Genomic DNA, 22,286 nt, shown 5'->3' with positions numbered 1-22,286 from the left:
CCCTGGGAAGGAGACTAGTGTGAGCAGAAGGGCTTGAGGCGCTTCCCAGACAGCCTCAGGGCCTGCTCTCCCTGCCGCTGCACCAGGGTTGCCACGGGGAGCCCACCTGTGGCTGTGCCCCACCCATCCTGGCTAGGGCAGAGGGGGACAGATGCACAGTGTTGAGGAGGGAGGTGGGACAAGGGGCAGGTACCTGTTCCAGGCGGCACTTGAGCACAGCCCACTCCACATCCCAAGCAGCCTTGTCGCTGGCATACTGCTGCTGCAGGCGCAGCCGGGCATGTTCGTCCTCACGGAGCTCGGAACGGAAGTCCTCCAGCAGGGCCTTGAGGGCCCTGAACAGCTGCTGATTCTCCACCACCTGTGGGAAGAGAGCCAGCTTAGCCTACTGCTGAGTGTCTCGTAGATGGGAGGCAGAGGAGCTCAGTCAGTAGGGGCTGGAGCACCTGCCAGGGTCGCTGCAAGAAGGCACAGGAGGGTGGGGTCCTACAATCACTAAATAATGGCGGGATGGTCAGCAGCCAGAGGCCTCCTCACACCAAGGCCCTGAGCAGCTCTCTTCAGAGGCTGGACCATGGGTTGGTGTTCTGAACCCTGAAGGTTAGAACCAACAAGTTGCCAAAAGCCACAGGCAGCCCCTGAAGTCAGGACGCTTTGTGGGACTTCAGACAGCCAAGGGCTGTGACTTGGGCTAAGCGCTCCATCACACCATCATTCCAGTGCCAGCTACTGAAGTAATCACTGAGCGCCTGTGGTTCTCAAAGACACAGGGTGGCCGCTCTTTGACTTATGCCTACTAAGAGACTGTAACAGTGACAAGCAAGGCGGGGTGGGAGGGGAGCTTCTGAGAGTTCCTAATTAAAGCCGGAGGTGAAACGCACAATTTACTCACACAGGGCTTGCTGATCCCAAGACTGAACTATTACCTCATTACTGTCTGTGTTTCACATAAAAGCTACTAGGCTTTCCAGGCCATGCCCACCCTTTGAAGGCACACTTTAAAATTCGGATTCCTGTTTTGGTGTGCTGGCATGGGAATTATATATCACAAAGTCTGGCACAGGACTGAGGAGGCTAAGATGGGGATTTTAAGTTCCAGGCTGGCCTGGGCCATACAGTGAGAATCTGTCTCTATTAGAGGAGGAAGGAAAATAAAGGAGGGGAAGGTTTATCGGAACTGAATACTCCTAAGTCCATTATAGCTCTTTGATAATATGGGCAGCCATGACCCCAGTTAGACAAAAAGCAGCCATGAATCCTTGACTGGATGTTCTCAGGGTGTTTGTGGTTTTGTTTACTCAGGAAAGCGCAAGGAACTAAAAGCCAAATCCTGCCTCATACATCTAAGCTCTACCTCAGGATATCAGAGCCCGCTGGCTCACCCCCGCAGGCTCACACAGTAGCTGTGTGGTGGTTTGAATAGGTATGGCTCCCACAGACTTATGTGTTTGAATGCTTGTCCATAGCAAGTGGCACTGTTAAGAGGTTTGGCCTTGTTGGAGGAAGTGTGTCCCTGTGGAGGCTGGCCTTTGAGTCACATATTCTCAAGCTACACCCAGTGTGGTACATGATCTCTCCCAGCAGCCTTCTGATCAAGACGTAGAATTCTGAGCTCCTCCAGCACCGTGTCTGCCTGCACGCCTCTGTGGTTCCCGCTGTGACAATAATGGACCGAACCTGTGGAACCGTAATCCAGCCCCAATTAAATGGTCTTCTTTATATAAGTTGTCATGGTCATGATGTCTCTTCACAGGAATAAAACTCTCACTAAGACAGCAGTTGGTACCAGGGACTGGGCTGCTGCTGTGATAGGCCCAACCATGCTTTTTGTTTGGAGGAATGTGGATTTGGGGACTTTAGGAAAGCAGTGGAATGCTTTAAGCAAGGTTTTAGTGGGTCATCCTAGTAGGAGCATGGAACACCGTAGTGCTGAGGGGATTTGAACTGGGGGGGGGCAGCACAAGAAGTTGCAGAGAAGAAGAATCTTAGTATGTTGCCTAGAGATTGTTGTTGTGAGATTTTGGTGACGATTGTGGCTGTTTTTTGACCTTGCCCAAAGCATCTGAGGCTAAGGTGAAGAGATTTAAATTAGTTGCATGGGTAAAGGAAGTCTCAAAAGAGCCTACCATAGACTCTGTCCTGTTCATGCTTGTGAAGAATGTTTTGATAAAAGTGATGAGCAAGGGAAAATGCTAAGTGTATGGTTCAAGGATTAAGGGGTCACCAGATGTAGAATGGAACTAAATCCTGTGTTCAAAGAAATGAACAGATTAAAGATGGCCAATAGAATTAAGGGAGTAGTGACCTCAACCAGCTAAGCTTCCATCTTGTGAAAAGGAATTAAAGAAAACCTTAATTAATTCCAGCACTCAGGAGACAGAGGCAAGAAGATTTCTGAGTTCAAGGCCAGCCTGGTCTACAGAGCAAGTTCCAGGAGAGCCAAGCTTAGGCAGTGAAGGAAACCACTGAAAGTTGAAAGGATGTAATTAATTGAACAAGGGGGTCACGTTTCAGCCCCAGCAAGCAGCATAGCTTGGCAGCTTTGGCAATGTGGTTCTGGCTTTAGAGTCCAGGATAGAAGAAAGAGGTTTATGGCATCTCCCTTTGCGACTAAGGAACTTTGCTGAGGCCAGGTGTGTGCCTGTGTGGAGGCCTACAAAGGCCACTGTTTGATGCTGTGAAGGTGAACCCTTCTTGGGCTTTCAGATGCCACAGCCGTGGGATAACTGCTACAGGGATCTGCTAACAGTGAGTGGACCCAGAAAGAAGTGTGTTTCGGTCAAGAAAGCTGAAAGGAGTTGGAGATCTAAAGGGCACCTTGACATCAGACATGGAGTATTTATTTCCTCCGTGTGCTCCATTCCCGATGTTTTGGAATGGTCATGTATATCCTGTGGCACTATATGTTGGAAGCATGGGATCTGTTTTTTGATTTTGATTTTATAGGGGATTACAGTTAAGAGATTGCATGAATCTCAGAAGACACTTTGCTCTCACATTGCTGAGACTATGATAGACTACAGGGGCCTTTGAAGTTGGACTAAATGCATTTTGTATTGTGTTATGGCTATAAGCCTATCAACCAAGGAGTGCAATTGGGAGGTGTAAATAGGTATAAATGGCCAGGACGGACTGTTAAGTCACTGTCTTTTGATTCAAGTGTAGGTGTAAAATAACCACAATAATTTTGAGCTAGCCTTGGGGACAGTCAGTCATTCTGTGCACATGGAAGAGAAAGTGGTGAAGCATGAAACACATTCTTACATGTGCTCAGCAGTTTTCCATGAATCTCAGGTTGTAAAGGCTCAGCCGGTGATGGCTCAGAATCTGAGCTTTACAGCCTTTTTGCAGATTGAAATTTTACTTTCTCTGGAAGCAAAGCCGGCACTTTTTTGGCATTAGCAGACACTGGATCCAATCAAATTAAGCCTTAATGTTTCTATGCACATTTGGGTTCAAGTCATCAATGTAATCTCCTATGAAGCCCAGGACGGTATTTGTTAGCACGGGGTGAAGGCGGCCAGCGAGAACAAGCAAGCCCAGGGAATCAGTGTGACTGCCACTTGTTATTATAATCCCCGGAGCCCCGTGCTGGGTGGCAGGAAACCAGAGAAGCTCTGCCAGGAACACGCAACATCCCTGTCAACGTTTCCAGGGACCCTCATGCCGTGGATGGGCATGGTTCTTCTAAAGGGTTTTGATGCACAGACGTAAGTCCAGTAATGACAGTCACTACTACTTACGAGTTATCTTTTTAAACTGTATGTGCATGTGTGCTGAGCCTGCATATATGTCCATGAACCACAGGCAGGGTTAACAGATGGTTCTGAGCCACCATGTGGGTACAGGGAATCGAACTTGGGTCCTCTGGAAGAACAGGCAGTGCTCTTAACTGTCAAGCCATCTCTCCATCCCCTACCTGCCATTTCTTATGGACTGGGCTGTGTGCTGACTTCCTCATCTGTGTGACTTTATATCTCCTACCAGTCTTGATGCGTTTTATAGAGGAGGAACTAAAGTTTTTAGCACACTTGTGTGCCAAGTCCCACTCTCAGCCACAACTTAGGCCCACCTCCACCAACGGCAGGCAGCCTAAGCCAGAAACATTTAGAACCTCACACTGCACAGCTTCACAGCTCTTTCCATCGGGGGAGGCCATCCTATCCTTGAGAAACTGTCCTCGCCTTTCTCGGGTCTTTCCTCATGCCTCCTGCTGGAATAGGTTTCAGGGTAAAAAGATGAGCCAATGTATGAGGCAAATTGATCAACACCGGGAGGGTCGTGAGTTCGAGGCTAGCCAGGGCTACTTAGTGAAGACTGGTCCATAGAGATTTCTTGACCCACAAAGCCATTTGGACACAAGAGCTGTTTGAACTTTTCATGTCAGAGCCCAACACTTTTTGGTACAGGTAAGTTTTAACCCAAACAAAACAAAATAAAACAAAAACACGCATGGCCTTCCAGTTTCTTCAGACTGGTTGTTTGGCTTTACTATTTCCTGTTCCTTAATTTAAGGGCATCCCAGTCCTTCATAGCACATCTCTCTTGGGTGGGGCATTTTAAAATCCAAAATTGAAGTCTGTGCTCTTGGATCACGCTTTACGGCAGGTTCAAGGTTGCCCTTCAGTCATCCAGACTGCCTTGCAAGCCTGCGGTTCTATTCACGGCAAGTGAAGCAGAGGTGGGGCTAAGGCATATACCAAAACACTTGTAGTGCAATGCCGGCCACTTTTTTCAGAACCTGAGACTTCTGAGACATTGCAACTGTGTAAAGAGTGATGAGTGTGAAGAGATAAGCCCTGCTGGGCTCACCTCTGAGCCATTACCTTTGGAAACAGGCTTAATCTAAAGGTGAATGGGATGCCCTGACCTGCCTGCCCCTGTGGGGTGACTCAGAAAATGACAGTCACAACAGAGGCACTGGCCTCTGTCTTCTATTTATTTCAGCTATTCACCCAGGCAGGCGGGTTCTGCGACGTTGAGGGCTCTGTCCTGATTGCCTGACCCGTGCATGGCTAGTTCCTATTTGACAAAGGTGAGAAAGGAGCTTATGTGGCATTCAGTAAAGGCAAATGAATCCATTCCAGGCAATCCTGTCTATTGGCAGGAAACCCCAAACACGACCTTAAAATGACAGATCCGAATATCAGCAACATTTTCCTAAATAAGCCATTTGTCACTCCTGCCTTCATTGTTGCACTGAGATTAAGTTCAGCATTCCTCTCCGAGGCCATTATCTTCCCGCAGATGAAAGAGGATGGGCCGCTGAAGACCGGCCTAAGTATGCTCTAAGGTCCGAGCTTTCCAGGAGTGGTAGTCTCTGTCATTTACCTTCTAGCTGGGACGGGGGCTCTTGACCAGGAAGGAGGGCTCTCTGCCTACTGTCTGAATCCCCTCTGCAAGGACCCAGCTAATAACTAATAACTCAGTATGTATAACCTGAGCTGAGAAATCAAGACAAGTCAGAGGAAAACAGAACCACTGTTCAGACACACACACACACACACACACACTTTGTGGAATGTATGTTATAAACTACTGAGTGGGAGCGAGGCTGGGGGTGTTGAGAGAACCCATTTACTAAGCACCTTAAGTACCCGTGAATCTTCCTGTGTGTGCAGTTTCTGGAGACAATAGCAGCAAAGACACAACAAAGACCAACTACGTGTGATCATGTGCTCTGGGCTCATTTGCTCTAGTCTGGCTCCTAGGGAAACTACAGAAGCTGCAGGGTCTAAAGAATAAACCAGGCATAGAGCACAAAGCCAAAATGCAAACACTATCTAGGCGCAAGAGGGAATTTTAAAGAATTAATGTTTTGGAGTGAGCAGAGACTGAATTCCAGGTCCTTGTGCATTCCAGGCAAATGCTCTACTTCTGAACTACATTGGCATCCTGTCATTGAAGTTTGTTTGCTTTTTTTTTCTTTTGCTTGTTTGTTTGCTTTTTATAATTCTTTATTTTTTTTATGTGCTTTGGTGTCTTGCCTGCATGTATGTCTATATGAAGGTGTCAGATACCCCGGAAATGGAGTTACAGATGGTTGTGAGTGCTGGGAATTGAATCAGCATCTTCTGGAAGAGCAGCTAGTGCTCTTAACCTCTGAGTCACCCCTCCAGCCCTTGTTTGTTTTTTGAGACAAGGTTTTGCTATGAGGCTCAGGTTGCCCTCTAACTTGGTATCTTCTGCATAACTGAGATCCTAATAGGTATGTATCATCACAGCTACGAAAAAGAAAATGAGCAGAATGGTGGTTCATAGTTCTGACATGCTATTCTCATCTATAAGAAAGTTTTCTTTCAAGCTGTTTCTTTATCTTGGGAAAAACAAACAAACAACAGCTAGAAAGCAAGGCTTCAAATACTAGAGTTAGTCAAAGCCTATTAGCTGAAGGTTAAGCCAGCTCTGAGGCAGCCCCTTAAGACTGGACTGGCGATGAAAGGCTCCAGCAGCAGAGTGAATAAAATAGTATAGCTCAATGGGAAATCACATTTCTTAAGCTATTGCTGTGAATCTTACATTTGGCTCTCTACCTTCAAAGTATAAATTTTGTCATATCTCTGAATGTTAGAGTAACTTTCCTTTAATTAATTATTCTAATGCCAGGAGAACGAGCTGTTTTCTCCCTATCGGTGCAAGCCACCCCCTTTGCTTTGCCTCGTGACCACAGGGGCACAATTCTGGCAATGTGAATCACCTGTGTTTCAGTCCTCTGTTTCAGAGTTTACTAAGAAGTGAAAAATGCATAACCAGCCTTAGGAATGCTGGCATCCAGTGGCCAGGAGGCAGCCAACAGCGGAAAGCTGGTGTGAATGACACAGCTGGTTCTCCCTGCTCTCAGCTTCAGCTTATCCGAGCACCAAGGAAAATGAAAGCGCACACTGGCCTTGGGAGCAGGCTAACGGGCGTGGAACTGGGTAACTAGACCAAGGAAGCCGGGAGCACTAGCATGACCGAGTGTTTGCCATCCTGATAAAACTTGCTTTTGACCTGCACTCCATGTTGAATGGAAACACGAAATATTTTTTAACTTCTCTGGACATGATAAAAATGTTGCCACCTATGGTGTTCCACTGTGAGAATCGGAGCAAAACACAAATGGAAGATGAGGGGCAGGGGTGGGGCGGTAAATTTTGTTACTTGCTCATTTATCCTTGGGAAAGCCGTTTGGACATGTTTCCCATGCTGCTGAGGTTCCCAGGGATTTGAAGGGGCCACGGTTCTGCGCAGAAGCGTTTGGAAATGCTTGCAGCGGCTCTTGCACCCCGGCTGCCTGGTTAATACCATGCCACTCCCAGAGAGACGACTCTCCTAATGGAGAGTGCTCACTCTCGTGAGCCAGCTGTCGCTTACAGCAGAGCTCATTAATCTCCTGCCCTCACCCGAGGGGCACTGTGCGCACATTTGCTTTCACTACCGAAGGCCGGTGGACCCGGCGAGATGCAGACCTGATTCTGACATGCACACTCCCCATCCGCCGGTCCTCCAGCAGGCACACTGTATGCGGTGGAAATTCACATGTCTGTCCTACTTTTAAGAGTAAGCACAGAAGGCAAGAGGAGATAAACATTCAAACACACTGATGGGAGGTTCCGGCTGAGTGACTTTACATTATTTTTCACCCCAAGGGTAATAGTTTCCACCATTATTTAGAAAACCAGATGTGTTACATCTCTTCCCCTTTTCAGAGCATTTCTATGCACTCCTGGGAAATGCTCACCACATGATCTGAGTGAGCAGGTTTCTATGTAAGTGTTGGTTGGAGCCAATCACAGACACTTCAGACAACTGACAATACCTCTTTTCAAACCAATAAAATGCCTACATTTTAAAGCTTTATTCATAATTTGTAATGTTCTAGTTTCTAACCAGATTGCTGCTGGAAAACTTATTCCATGACCTCAAATCTCCCCAGGGATTCTGGCACACTGACGCACTTCCTGATGACTGTGAGGAGAGGCTCCTTTGAAAGTTATTATCTCCGTCCTGAGTCATTCTGCTCAGGGAAAATGAAGGTGGGTGGGGTACGGACGACTGTTCTGATTTGTGTATGAAGAGAAAGTGGTAAGAGAGACCCGCATATCCCCTAAGCCTGCGCTCCAAATAGCACCAGTAGCCCTGTTTTCCTGTTGGAATCTGCACTGACGTCCTGGTGACAGCTATCTCCCACTTGATGCACACAACTGGGCAGAGACGACAGGTGAAAATGGAGAGGCAGCTGCGGAGAGCACCGCAGGGGTCATCCAGAATGGCTGAGGCTGGAAGGCAGGGCTGTGCCCAGTGCCCACACCTGCACCCGTCACCCAGCAAGCAGGCAGCCAGGGTGGGGACCCCAGGCTTTCTGTTGGGACCCTCTGGGAAGCCAAGGAGGCTCAAAACGTACTCAGAGATCTCTCGGGATCGCAAGTCTCCAAATGAAATACAGACGCCACTTTGTTATAGAAATGCAAAATAAATAAACAAAAATGTTTATGTGGGTTTGGAAGGAGCTTGCTTTCAGGGTTTCTGTCTAAACATTTAATAACATTTAATCCTCACTCCTCTTTATACTCACTGTGATTTTCTTTCCCAAAGTATCGCCATGCCTTTGTATTTGGGTATGTGTTTCAAGTGGCCAAAGAGAAACTCCAAATACTTCGTGCATGATGGGAAATTAAACAAATACTTCTAGATTTTTTTCCCTTGTAAACTATGTTACCAATGCAGTGCTGTTGGCCATGACTATTCTGTTAAATAGTAACTAAAACACCCTGCAAAGTTGCTACCTTGCTACAATGAAGTCAAATATTCTCTCTTCTCAGAGTCTGTCTGTGCATTGAATTTCTTCTTTCTGAGACCAATTTTCTGGTCACATATGCAATAGAGCTGATCTTACTAGGTCCTAAGTTATGGGTTAACTGAGACTTGCAGGGCTGACACTGGAGTGAAAGGCTGAACAGCACGGCAGCTAGTAACATTCCAGCCACCTTGACTCTCCCTATACTTACAGGTAGTCAGAGTCAGTCAGGACTTTTCTGCAGCCAGGGACATCAGCATTTGGAATAAGATGACGCATACAGACTCCCTCCTGGGTGTAGAGAATGCTAGGTTAGAGCACCCACCTGCCTGTTGAGTGGTCCCCCATCTGCAGCTGGCAGCCGTGATCCACGTTCGCTCATCTGTCCCGGGGACTGTGGGGCATGCTCTCCCGGGGGAAGGCCGCAGCTTCGGTCGGAATCCTCTTGGTCAGCTCCTGCCGTCTGGTGACTGCCCTGGACTTCAAGCTCAGCAAGCCCATGCGCACTGTCTGCATGTTCGCTCTGAAACCAGCAGACACGAGGATCAAAGCTTCGCCTGTGTTCTTCTGCTCTACAGACCAACTTTCCACCTGACTCATGAGAATCGTCAACTCCTGGTCTCCCACAAGCCTCCTCCTCACACGGGAGCACTGTGTGGCCTGACCGGGCAAGCATTCACCTTCCCTGAGTCTTTTCCCTAAGAGGCTCATCTTACTGCACTTCTTTCATTTAAGCGGCATGGGACCGACAGATGCTCATTTTATTAGAAGAGATTAACGGAGAGTTTTATTTATTTATTTATTTTGTAAATTGTGGCTGCTTTTGCTCACAGCAGCAGTTTTATAAATGAGGAGGATGAGGAGGAATTCCAGTGTGCTGATCAACAAGAAACCTCACAGCCACAGGGTAACTTGGGATGACATGTGCTGTTCACTGGAGTTAAAAGTACAATAAAGGCCTCAGCAGCTCAGAGGCCCCCAGTTCTCACAGCGCGGGAGCAGCTGAGTAAGTAGCTTGTGCGGCTGCACAGGCCGCCCAGAAAGCAAGCCTCGGGGTCAGGACATGCAAAGCCACAGGGCACTCAATCGGCAGTAAAAAGTGGGTCACTGCCAAGTACGGTGGCCCATACCTGCAATCTCAGCAACTAGCAGGCTGAGGTATAAGAATCTTGAGTTCAAGACTAGCCTCGGCTACATACGAAGATCCTGTTTCAAAAACAAAAACCCAACGGGCAGAATAGATAGTTCAGAGGCTAAGAGTATGATCTGCTCTGGCACAGAGGAACCTGGGTTTAGTTCCCTGTACTCACATGGCGACTGACAATTATCTTGTAACTCTAGTTTCAGGGGGATCCGACACCCGCTTCTGGGTGCTGCAGGCACCAGGCACACACGTGGTACATAGACATATGTACAGGCAAGACATTTGTATACCAACCAAACAAAAACTAAACAGAAGGCAACAAACCCTGCTCTCTTAACTAGGAATTTGTACACATGGGGTAAACATACCCAAATGCCAGAGGTGACAAAGGGACCTGTGTGAGGATTAGAAGGAACCCGCATAAAGCTGGAGAAATGGGCTTCAGCGTGTGAGAACGTGTAAGGGCAGGAAACATTTGTGCACCGGCTTTTATAAACCAGTGAGCTTGAATGAGACAGTGAAGACCCCAGGGTGACGACTTTAAAGATTCACACCCATCCACAACAAAGGGGACGTGAGCAAAACTGTTCCAGAGTGGAATTAAAGACGGGGACGTTCTTAGAACCAAGCCCGGGTACAGAACTCAGCTCGTTTTTGTGCATGCCTGGACAGGCCATTCTGTTTCTGTGGCTTGGGTCAATATTGGAAGATAAATAAAAAGCAAGAAGACACAGTGGGTGAGACAGTGGTGTGTGGGTACCCAGCATGAAACAGATGCAAATTAAGTGGTCTGCATGGGTGGGAGGCGTTACCTCCGCGAAGTCCTCTCCTCCCTCCTCCATCTGCTTCCCTTGTCTCCAGTGCTTCAGCAGCCACCTGAGCTTGACATAGAAGAGGAAAATGTTCTGCTTCAAGGACCGGAGCTCCTGCTGCAGCAGATTCTTCTCATCACTCCAGGTTCGCTTGTGGAGGGTGTTCTGCAAGGCCAGGCTGTGCATTTCCAGCTCTTTCCAACGCAAGGCATACAGGTGGTCCTCCTCCATCTTGAACAGAATCGAGAAGCTGTGAAAAGCAGCCGGGCCCTGTGCCATCCAAACCCAACCAAGGTTCTCTAGAGCAGCCTACTGTCCAATCTTGATGGCGTGCACACACAGGATATGAAACACAGGTATCCTTGTAAGTTTAGGGTGACTAATAATCTGATGCACAAAACCTCATGAAGTTTTGTGGTGTAGAAGCAAGTGCTGTTTCAGAGGAAGGCATTGCAGCCTTCTTCACTGCTAGTCTCTCAGTGCTTTATAGAAATGTCTTGTTCCCCATCAGGAAAACGTTACCTGGGCGCATGGCTTGTGACTGACTCAGGTGCCACTCAAGGGGGCCCTGTTTCCCTTGGGTGCCTGTGCTTGGCCCACAAGGGTCTTTACAATGGCAGAGAAGAAAAGAATTACACATCTACCTCATCCTTCCTTCCTGAGGTTTCTGGCTTCTCTCAAGCCCTGGTTGAGAATACTGAGACAATGGAAAGCTATGGAAAACTACAGCAGTTGAGCCAGGGGAAGACACAACAAAACAGAAACAACAACTCTTCCTGAGCATAAAGGACTCAACTACGTACACCAGTCAGCAAATGTGATAGCCGGTTTCCATACTTTAGGCCTATTCAATGTGATGGCTGCTTAGGGAAACAAAACCATCATTAAGGAATTACCCATCTCCATCTCTGTATTCAGTACCTGGGATTTTTTCTTTTTTAAGATGCAGGGGGGGTCTCACTATATCCCTCAGACAGCTCTTCTACTCTTGTGTTAAAAGCAAATCTCCTGCCTCACCCTTCGAAGTAGCTGGGATCATGTTCACAGGCCACCATACCTGGCTAAGCCCTTTTTTAAAACAACACAAAACAAACAAACAAAAAACCATGGAGCTCTTCCAAGCAGGAAGCGATTACCATGTGTCAGTGCTAACCAAAGGTGTGCAAACAAAGTCTTACTTTGCAGAGAAAGGCTGAAGGATAGCCTTCAGTGTAGTGGAAGTGACACTGGAAACCAATGGCTTCTGAACCAGACTGACACGAGGGTGACAGTGGCAGCCCTACCACTGCCTTTTGACTTCACACTTAGACCGAAAGCCAAGGAAGTGGTTTTCCCTATAAACCACTTGAATATAGCTACGGCTGCCCGGTGGAGACAGCTATACAGCCAATGTGCTAAGTGAAGGCTGATATCTTCTGCAAAGGTCCACGTGGCCGTGCAGTGTGGCTGCATTGGCTACTGCCGTAACACCAGCTCTACACTGGATTTCCAGCTGGAAGAGGAGGAAACATCACTGATTTAGTCACTACCTCAAGTCTTCAGAGTTGCAATGCTGGTTATTCCCAAAAGGACACGACGGCATGGAGGGAGAATGGCCTGATGCCTTGGAGATCCAGCCCTGCATCTGCTCACTGTGCTGTCCCAACACCCTGCATCTCCTGCCTCCACGATGCTGTGGAAAGGTATCGATACTCAGGGAGATGGACCTGTAGGTGCTCTACGGTCCCCTTGGCAGCACCCTGCCCAGACCCTAGGGACCTGTGAACTTCTCTCCACACCTGTCTGCTTTCTTTCTTTGGGTCCATTAGGTGCCTCTAGAGCACAAAGCGTGGCCTTTCCCTACTCAACAAGCTAAAAGGACAGTATCTCCTCCTCTGATGACTTTTCAACGAAACTCCTTTATTGTAAGCCCAGTGTGCACACCAGGGACTCTGCCACTGCATCACCAGCATCTCCAGTGATAACCTTACCTTCCAAACCATTTCTCAGAGCAATGCAAATGCCTGCATGCATGTACATGCATGTGTTTGTGCATGTGCCACATTGGGGGAGAGGGGGCATTTCTCTCGTATGTAATTTTTTTTCTCTCCTTGGTAACAATACTCGAAATTCACATCCACAGGAAATGTCTGGAACGGACATTTCGGAGAACACAGCAAGAGACACTTAGGAGTCTGGCATTTAGTTTTGCCCTGTGTACACTGCAAGGCATAGCTGACACTCTCTTCATCAGCCTATGACCCACTCAGATCCTTTTGGCCTCAGTCACCACGGAGGTATATGCCCTACAGTACATATTCCTGGCCCAAACAAATTCTTGGATACACCAAATGACTCATTTTGCATAGCGTATGTGTTTGGAGCATCAAGGGATAGATATATCGTCCAACCCCAACTGTTGTGCTTTGTCTCTGTTCAAAGCTACCAATGTCCTCCAAGAACAAGCACAAGGGGAGAAGAAGAGCCGGGACAATTCTGCGTCTAGATATCTGCTCACAGCTTAATTAGATTTGAGGTGGCAGGGCAGTGTCTTTGGAGGCCCAGGGCAGGAGTACTTGGATCTGAAACCCCTTGGTGGGTGAAGGATAATTAGCCTGTTACATGTAATTTTAAAAATAACTACAAGTTAATCAGGCCAGAGCTCAATCAATGGCAGCTTTTTTGAAGACAACAGTTTAGGGTGAGCAGATGTTTCTACAGAAAACTCCCTTCGCAATGACGGACACACTGGTCTCATTCAAAGCCCTTGTTTCGTGTTAGTTCGCTGGCATCGGTGCAGGAAAGCTCAACAGACCTGAAGATTTTCCTGAAACTACATTTCTCCCTTTCCAATGCTTTGCTTTCTGTGGTTTGATATGTGTCGGCCAATCATGGTCCAAAAATAGTAATTAGGAAATCCCCGAAATAGCTAAGTCATCCATTTTAAATAGTGTTCACCGCAGTGTACTGTTATAATGGTTTTATTGTATGGTTAGTTATTGCTGTCCCTCTCTCCTATGCCTGATCCGCAAGTTAAACAGTTCAGGAACAGACAGCAGATGAGAGGTTTGATACTCTCTGTAGCTTCAAAGCCACGCTGGAATGTTCCAGAAGGGCTGGCCTGTGGATCAGGAGAGGCAACATGACTGCCAAGTGTGCTGTGGAGGGGAAAGGCCTGCGGGTGTTGGCACTTGCATGCAACAGACAGCGTAACTTTAAAATGCGTCACGGCACTGCTCCTGAGGGGCTCTGTAGCACTCAAGCAGGTGTGCTGAATCCTCACGAAATATTTACCTTACGGATCTTGTTTGTGTACGTCTCTGTCTCCTCCTGATGCAGTCTGGCCGCCTGCGCGAGCTGACCCTGTAGCTCTTCTACCGACACACTCTGCTCAGGTAAAACGGGGGAGCCCCTGAGCTGATTGGCAGGATAAAGCAAGGGTTTAGTGGAAGTGAGAACTCTGCCTCAGGTGAGGACGCAGGACACACATCTGTACAAAGTGACACACACGGGGGGCGGGGAGGAGACACAGCACATCGGCTGCAGCAGTGGAGTGACCTCGGCAACCTCCCCTGGGGTTTCTCACAGGGGAGCCCCTGATGTTCCGGGCTGTATCTCTTTTATGTAGGACATGGGGCAGGTAAGTGGGGGCCTTTAACCACAACAACCATAAACCAGGCTGAGAGAAAAAAATGCCAAGAAGGCTCTCTGCCACCACACAGCGTTTTGTGGCTTACACCATTCAGGCAGAAGGAGTTGGTGGTGACACCTCAGTCCACCAGGGCCACTGCTGCGGTCGGCCTCCTAGGTTCAATTCTTGGAGCCATCTGGGGTCTTTCTAGGTGGCTTAACTAATCTGTCCATATGCTTACTGGAGATTGTCCTGCCTCACCAAGGGCCTTTCTTTAATCCCACAGCATGGGGTCGCTGCAGGTGGGGCTCCTTTCTAGAGCAGACACTTGCTTCTAAGTTTCTCTGTACCACATCCAGGAATCACACAGCTCTATTAATACTGAACTCCAGCCTAGGGATAGGTCAAGGAATCTGTATTGTTATTGTTATTGATGAAGCTTATACTTTATGGCCAAATGGCCATCAAAGACAGATTAATTGCTACTATTCAATGAATGTTTCACTAAAATTGGAGGCACCATTAAATGTTAAGCAAAACATGTACTCATTTTAGAAATCATTAAGTAGCAAGTTTGTGTCACTTAAGGTGTGTGGTAAAAAAAAAAAAAAAAAGACGGGGTCTCTCTACGTAGGCTGTCTTCAATCTCTCTATGTATTCCAGGCTAGCCTCTGCCTCTGCCTCTCAGATTAAAGGAGTGCGGCACTACACTGGCCTGGGCAAAGTGATTTTGAAAGCTGGGAACTAGAGTGGACTATTGTAATAAAGATATATTATCTCACCAGCTCCTTCTGCCTGTCTTTAACTGATTTCTACTTCCCACCGGGGAACTGGCTCTTCTGGATGCTGCCATTACTTAGGTTGGCATTTGGCGAAGACCACACCTTCGGGAGAGAAAATACAGAACTCTCAAGGGAAGAGCTCCTCCTTTTTACAGTTAGAGGCAGAGAAAACTGGACACTGGGGGTTTGGCAACTTTACAGTAAACCTTTGGGCACCAATAGGTTTAAACTCACTGGGCGCGTATGTTTAATCACGATACTTGTGAGGCGGGAGCAGCTTGAAGGCATTCTTCCTGGCCTACATAGTGAGTTCCAGGACAGCCAGGGTTCCACAGTGAGACTGTCTCCAAAAACAAAAGCTGGGGTGCAGCTCGGTTGGGTAAAGTTCACCCAACTTTAAGAAACTCAAGGGCAGGGATTATGAAATGTTTCTCTGCTCTGCGTCTTGTTGGGCACTGTCATGGATTCTCTTTGAATTTATCACGATGACGAAGTTTAACTACTTATAAATAAGTGCCTCCTTCTGTAATAACAACTCACTCTTTCCTAACGCCTCTCTTACTGCTTACTGTCCATCTGATAATCTAACTTGTTATCCAAAGATCTCAGAGTTGAATCCTCGTGTCTGCCTACTCGTACTCTTTCATGTTAATTTAATTTATTTTGACGTTCGGTATTTTTATAAATAAAAATTCTTTGCCAGGTTCACACATTATATAATGTATTTTACTCCTATTCATCTCCTAGTCCCCTCTTTTATTCCTTCCCACTCTCTTCTTCACAAAACTTCCTTTTCCAGGCTGGCCACAGACTGAGAGATCCACCTGCCTCTTTCTCCTAAGTACCGGGACGAACAGTGAGAGCCATCACAGCCAGCTAATCCGCTCAGTTTAACTACGATTGTTGATATGTGCATGGCTGGAGGGTTATTTGCCTGCTCTAACTTGGTGAGCCTTTTTAAACTGTGTTTGAAGTTCTGCACTGTGAGCTCCTCTTCAATGGGCATTTATTTGATGGTCTTGCATTTGACATGTTTGACAGTGTGGGACCACAAGACGATTTTGTGCTTGCCAAAGGCAGCATTACAGACACGATCCTTGGAGATCCTTAGAACAAACTGGTAACATAAGTTCAAATCTTGACCCTGAGTAAGGTTTCTGAGTAAGCTGTGCTGCCTTTTCCTCTCGACCCCACAGCCTGAGCGGCTAGACAGGTTTCTGTTGTTTCACCTCTGCCTATCCAACCTGTAGGCAAAAGTCTCTCCTGCCAGTGTTTGGCCCAGTGCCTTGTCTGCTGTTCCCTTGGCGTTCCTGAAGCCAGTGTCACCGACCCTGGCAACCATCATTCAAAGCCACAGGTCTAAAAGCCAGCTACAGCTCTGTCCACTGTGGAGTCCAGTTCCAATGGAAGTATGTTCTATGCAATTTACATACTCATTTATTTATGTGTGCCTGTGTGAATTTATGTGCACCTGTGTATGAAGGTGCCTGCAGAGGCCAGAGAAGGCGTCAGATCCTCTGGAAGTGGCTCTGTACTTGGTTGAGAGCTGCCCGATTGTGGGTGCTGGGAACCAAACCCAGGTTCTTTGAAGAGCAGCAAGGGCTCTTAGCCTTTAAGGCATCTCTCCAGCCTTTATACAGTGTGACTGGACACTTGGTATGCTGGGCACCACCCTCAGCACTGGGGTCAGAGCAGGGATCTGCAGCTCAAGTGCTTTCTTCCTTCCTTTCCATTTATTTATACAGTGTTCTGCCTGCACGTGTGCCTGCCTGCCAGCAGAGGTCACCAGATCTCATTATAGATGGTTGTGAGTCACCATGTGGTTGGTGGAAATTGAACTCAGGACCTTTGAAAGAACAGCCAGAACTCTAAACCATCGCTCCAGCCCCAGCTCAGGTGTTTTTTTATATGGTTGTTTCAGAAGGCCTGGGTGCTAGCTGCCAACTTCACTTTCCAGTTACACATGGTAGAGTCCAAATGTAAACACCCTCTAGATTTCAGTGTATTAGATTCTAGCCAATGCATTGTATTATTAGACACAAAACATTCTAATCAAGTCATTGCTAAGAGAAGTATATAAGATACATTGGAAACAGTACCCAAGACTAAATAAAAAAATTCATTTGTTTTAGATGTACCTTATACCCATAGTCTGGAGGTGATTTTATACAGTATTTTTAGTAATTCTGTGTGTGATGCTGCACGGTATGGAATTTTCTACTTATGGAATTATTTAAGTACTCAAAGGATTCAGACTTCGGGGCATTTTGGGTTTCAGTTCAGATATTCTCAATCTTATATTAGTTTTAATCTTAATAAATATTTAAAATGTTATAAAGAGATGAGTCTCATTCCTCAGCAGCATCCGACTGATAGCATTCCTTTCTGACTGGTGCAAGGTCAGAGAGAGAGTCCTCGAGGTCATCTGAGTGTATCACCGGGGCCGCGGGTTTATTACAGAGTTCTGAGCACTCATGTCTGTGCAGACCATGAGCGCTCAGAGCCCTGCTCGTTCAAGTTCTCTTTTCATGCACTGATCCTCGTGCTAATGAAATACTAGAACACTTGTGGTCACTCCAGTGTTACACAGAACAGACTACAAACATAACTGTGTCAAAAACTCCTTCTAGAACGATTCTACTGCCACACAACTGCGAACAATCACATACACTTAGGGAACATTTCCACACAAAACAAATTTCCTGTAGAAAAAAAAATAATACTGTTCGTTATCACCAAATCCCCAAGGTTTGAATTTTGAAAACCTCCTTTGCTTGCTTATTTTGATCATAACGACAAATGGACTCATCTGGGTTTTTCTGTGAAATCAGTTTATGTGAGCACACACCGGACGCGCCCGTTCCGAGGCTGCCGGGACACCAGCCTTGACGTCATGGCCTCCCTTCCACTACGTCAGCTCTCAGAAACCCACCGTCCATGTCCCTCCCCAACCAGAGGCTGTGTCTCACACTCATCCACATTGCTGACCTTTAACCAGCTCCAGATGAAGCAGCTTGTAGGTCAGTTCAAGGCTTAGTAGGGACAATAAGCAAAACAGGGTGACCCCTCTTCTGCCCAGCAACCCCACAACCACCTAAGGACCAGGACTTCATTTCTGGTGACCTTCATTTTGTCCCGGCCACTTTTCCACCACTTCTTTCAACCTCATTATCCGAGGTCCACATATGTACAGATACTTGGCATAGACCCCACGTGGTTTTCCCGGGACTGGTATTTCACAGCTGAGACACGAGGCCGCACAGATGCTGTGTGCTTCAGTGATTAAAGGATAAAGGGGAGGAACGAGTAAGAAGAGCCCTTCGAGATCCTGAGGCAGAAACCCGATCCTCTGGGCACCAGCGTGGTTTCATTTATATATGAAACCCGACCAGTGTCCATGCTTGGCCACTTCTCACTCGGGACTATTTTTAAGGTGCCTTGTACATTCCATGTGAACTGTCCTATACAATGCTTCCTCTTACCATAAGCAAATCTCTTAGCAGATTTAATGGGAAACATAGGGGCAGAATCAGGGGGAGTCCAGAGCACAGTGGTAGCCTACCACCAGTACATACTGGGATGAACACTGGCCCTTCAGTCTGGTTGGTTTTCAGCTGTTAATTTCTGTGCATCTGCATTAGCGAGGTTGCAGGTGTGGATGGGTTCTGACTTCTTTTTTAGAGAACGCTGGCTCAGGCCCATCATTCCTAGGCATCTGAATAGCAGGCTATCCATATGACACCTGTTTGCTATCTACTAAGAGTGGGCTTTTCCTCCTTGCTGTACACAACACTGACACTAGTGTTACTAGCAGTAACCACAGCTTAAACCCAGGAAAAAAAGAATCTGATCTTCGAAAGTAGCAACTAGCCCTCTTTCTTCCAGCCTGAACAGCGGCACTAAGGAGGCCAAAGCTACCGATGGCATATCACAAATGGGGCTGGAGGTTCTTCCAATGCCGGGGTCCCCTCACCCCTTCCCTCTGAGAACTTAGGACAGAGAGCTAAAGGAGGTTCAGACAAAGGCACACATTGGCTCGAGGACAGACTCGGTGGGCATTTAAAGGGGATGCAGGAGGGTGAGACAACTGCCAGAAGGACACATGGCAGCAGCCTGCCAGGCCGCGCTCTGGATCAGTGTCTACACTGGGACTGGAGTGTGCACATGGCTCGGTGGTGGAGGAGTTGCTTAGCATGCACAAGGTCCTGGCTTCAACCCCAGCAAAAGGAAAAAGAAGTGTCCGTGTTTGCTCTACCATTCCATCCCTCCCCCCTTCCCCAATGACTGGAGTCTGTGTGACTCTTCAATCCAGAGCACCTCTGTGGTCAGGATGCCCTGCTAATTCTTAGGGGCTCCATGCTGTCTCCAGGACCAGCAGGGAATTGAGGGAGTTCTACACTGGGAGGCTTTTCTTGCTCCTTGGAATTTCCCATTGTACAGTCCTTTAGCATAATGTAATATTGCAGCCAGCAAGGCTATGGGAGTGACATACCAAACCAGGACAGCCAGCCTCCCTGGCTGGGACCCTACAAGGGAGGACTTGTCTGACAAAAGGGAAAAGCACAGCAGGATCAAAGTTAATTAAAATTTTAAAAGTGGGTGTGTTTACATACTTGACCCTTTTTGTACTCCAAGTGAAATGCCTCTGTGAATAAAAACATCAGAATGAAGGACGTGCGGATCTCACCCCTTCTAGGAAAACATGTTCCCCTGACCTCGTCTTCATTGGTTTTCTCACTTCCCCCTTTAAAAGGAACTTGAGCAGATATTTAAGAGAAAGATGGCACTTTGGTAGGATAGAGGCCGTTGAATGACAGTGGCCGGAAACATAGCTGTGGAGAGGGTAGGCTCTGGGCTGTCTGCCCCTGCTGTCACAGAACAGTGGGACAGGCTGAGAGAACTGTCCCAGACTTCACAATATGACCAAGTGGCCTGGGAGGGACGAAGAGGAGGGACTTAAGATCATTTCTCTTCCAAGGCTGAAGGTCAGATGTTTCCTCTCGGGCTCTCTGTGTCACCTCCCAGATTTACTCTCTACCTGGAGACTGACTATCCATTGTATTTGATTTAATTCTGTTTTCCCTATGCAACCCTGTGGCCAGTTTCTCAATTCCCTGATGCCTGTGTGCACGAAGCCAGCACCTTGCCATCACGTCAACATACACAGGACCCAGGAGGGGTCTAGCTGGTGACGAGCTCTGAAGCTTACAGACCTTCCCTAGCCACAACATGCAAGAACAGCCAGCCTCCTGAGGTGGGGGACACCACTCTCCAATAGTCCATCGCAGGGAGAGGCAGGCTACTGCCACGTGTCACAGAACAATGGTTTTCACCCTTGTTCTTAAAACTCTACAGCAATCCCCATTCACAGCTTAAAGAACCATCTGAGACTCGTCACAGTCACATACAAGCACAGGAGGTGAGTGGAGCAGCACTCTCACCCACTTCACAGATGAGAGAACACAGAGCCTTGCTCAGGAAACCAAGCTGGTAATACACACCCAGACTAGAAGCCCCGGGCTCTCAATGTCCCTGACAGGAAGACAGTGGTGCGGCACTCATTGGAGATTGGGAAAATTGTCTTTCTGGGGTGTCTATCCTGGTGATGGGCCACCCAAGAACCATTTGAAAAGTGTGTTTGAGCCTACTAGCCTTCTCAGATGGAGACCCTATGTGCTATACAGGCTAACAAAGGTGTTTCCTGTGAAAGCTTCAGAGTTCTAAGACACTCGTGAAATCCGTGGGGGAAATGAGCACCTCTAGCATGTGGCTTCTCTGTTACACTTCAGTCATAGTACTGAGGAACATCTAACTTGCCATTTAAAGTGGATACACTCAACATTACTGATAAGGCACAGATGCTCATGTGCATGCTGGCTGTTCGGCATTCTCTGCCCCTCCTGAGGGCTGCTCTCCACAAGAATATGGTGACTCTGCTTGCTTCGGGTAAGCCAATACCGATGTATGTTCAGTCCTTTGGTAAGGGGAGCTTCCTGTCACAGGCCTGTGAGTCCGGAGTCCCTCAGGGCATGGACTGCCTCCTGAGGGAGGAGAGGTCGAAGACGAGCAGTGAGCACGGCAGCTCACTTACCTCTAGGCTGAAACAGCTCTGGCCTCCCAGCCCGTGGCTGCCGGAATCCCCATCGGCACGGCGATGCAGCTCCCGGGCGGCTCGGAGGCGAGGGCCCTCTCGCTCATCCCCGCGATCCTGACTGAGCTGCCACTCCAGCTGGTCCCTCAGTTTGGACTGTTAGGTGCATGAAGGGGATTTATTTGTTTTGCTTTTAATTTTTTAATGGGAAACAAAAAAGACAAAGGGGTAGGTAAAAAGTGGAGGAGGTGGAGGGTAAGAAACAAAGCGGGTAGACGATGGAAAAAAACTACCAGACAGAGAAAAGCGTGAATGAAAAGGAAAAAAAAAAAAGCAACTTAAATGCTCAAGAGAGTAAAGAGAACAAAACCAAAAGGAACGTGAGTAAAAGGATGAACTAACATGGAAAGCTGGTGAAGGGGCGGCTATGCGGAACACTGGCTAGGAGACACATGCAATGGGGAGACTACCCATGAAGAAGACGGGGAAGAGGCTCTGCCTCCCTTACTTGTGGGTCGAGCAGCCAAAGCCACAGTCCGGGGCAGCAGCTGGGCCATGCACCCAGGGCGAAGCTCCCCTGGGCCCTCACCCTGGGCGGCGAGGGAGGCGGCAGGGGCGAGTGGCAGCGGGATTTTCCATCCAAACCAGCCTTCTCAGAACCGGCTCCTCTCCCCCATCCTGGCTTATCTTCCAGAGGGAGTAGGTGGGCCTGGGCTGTCTGAGGCTTCTCAGAACTGCACTTGTCCCTCTGGCAATAGACCAGAGGGAGCCGGGCACGTGTTACTGAGTCTGCTAAGTTTCCTGACCGTGACGGGAGTTGGTGTTTTTGTCTTAAACTCCTCATAGCTTCTTCGTCAGGGTGGCTGGTTGGTTGAGACACCAAGAAAGGAGCAATGGAAGACTGCATCGATCCCTAGCGCCTCCACTGGGCTTGGCCTTGTCATGAAAGGCCCTCTAAACCACGAATAGTGGTGCAATTAAAAGAAAACAGGAGAACAGGGAAAGGAACAAGGAGATAAGGGAACTTATAAAACAAAACAAAACAAAAAAGAAACCAACCAAGAGAAAGGA

The 22,286-nt window shown here is 47.8% G+C and overlaps 1 protein-coding gene across 11 annotated transcripts in view; it reads right to left on the bottom strand.

The window, feature by feature from the left end:
• Positions 1-22,286, bottom strand: part of Mtcl1 (microtubule crosslinking factor 1) — a 111,703-nt gene that overhangs the window by 21,168 nt on the left and 68,249 nt on the right. For 8 of the 11 annotated variants that reach the window (XM_060368235.1, XM_060368227.1, XM_060368229.1 and 5 more), the window contains 5 exons: positions 21,216-21,371; positions 14,006-14,128; positions 10,733-10,963; positions 9,102-9,299; positions 194-361 (listed from right to left, as the gene is read on the bottom strand). In XM_060368235.1, the coding sequence (XP_060224218.1) occupies positions 194-361; positions 9,102-9,299; positions 10,733-10,963; positions 14,006-14,128; positions 21,216-21,371 (876 nt within the window). The remainder of the gene's footprint in view (positions 1-193; positions 362-9,101; positions 9,300-10,732; positions 10,964-14,005; positions 14,129-21,215; positions 21,372-22,286) is intronic. The other 3 variants (XM_021643173.2, XM_060368233.1, XM_021643174.2) reach the window with 1 other exon arrangement.

The sequence above is a fragment of the Meriones unguiculatus genome, chromosome 15 (assembly GCF_030254825.1).
Source record: "Meriones unguiculatus strain TT.TT164.6M chromosome 15, Bangor_MerUng_6.1, whole genome shotgun sequence".
Lineage (NCBI taxonomy): Eukaryota > Metazoa > Chordata > Mammalia > Rodentia > Muridae > Meriones > Meriones unguiculatus.
The sequence above is the reverse complement of the archived record's forward strand: the minus strand, read 5'-3'. Positions and strand labels throughout refer to the sequence as shown.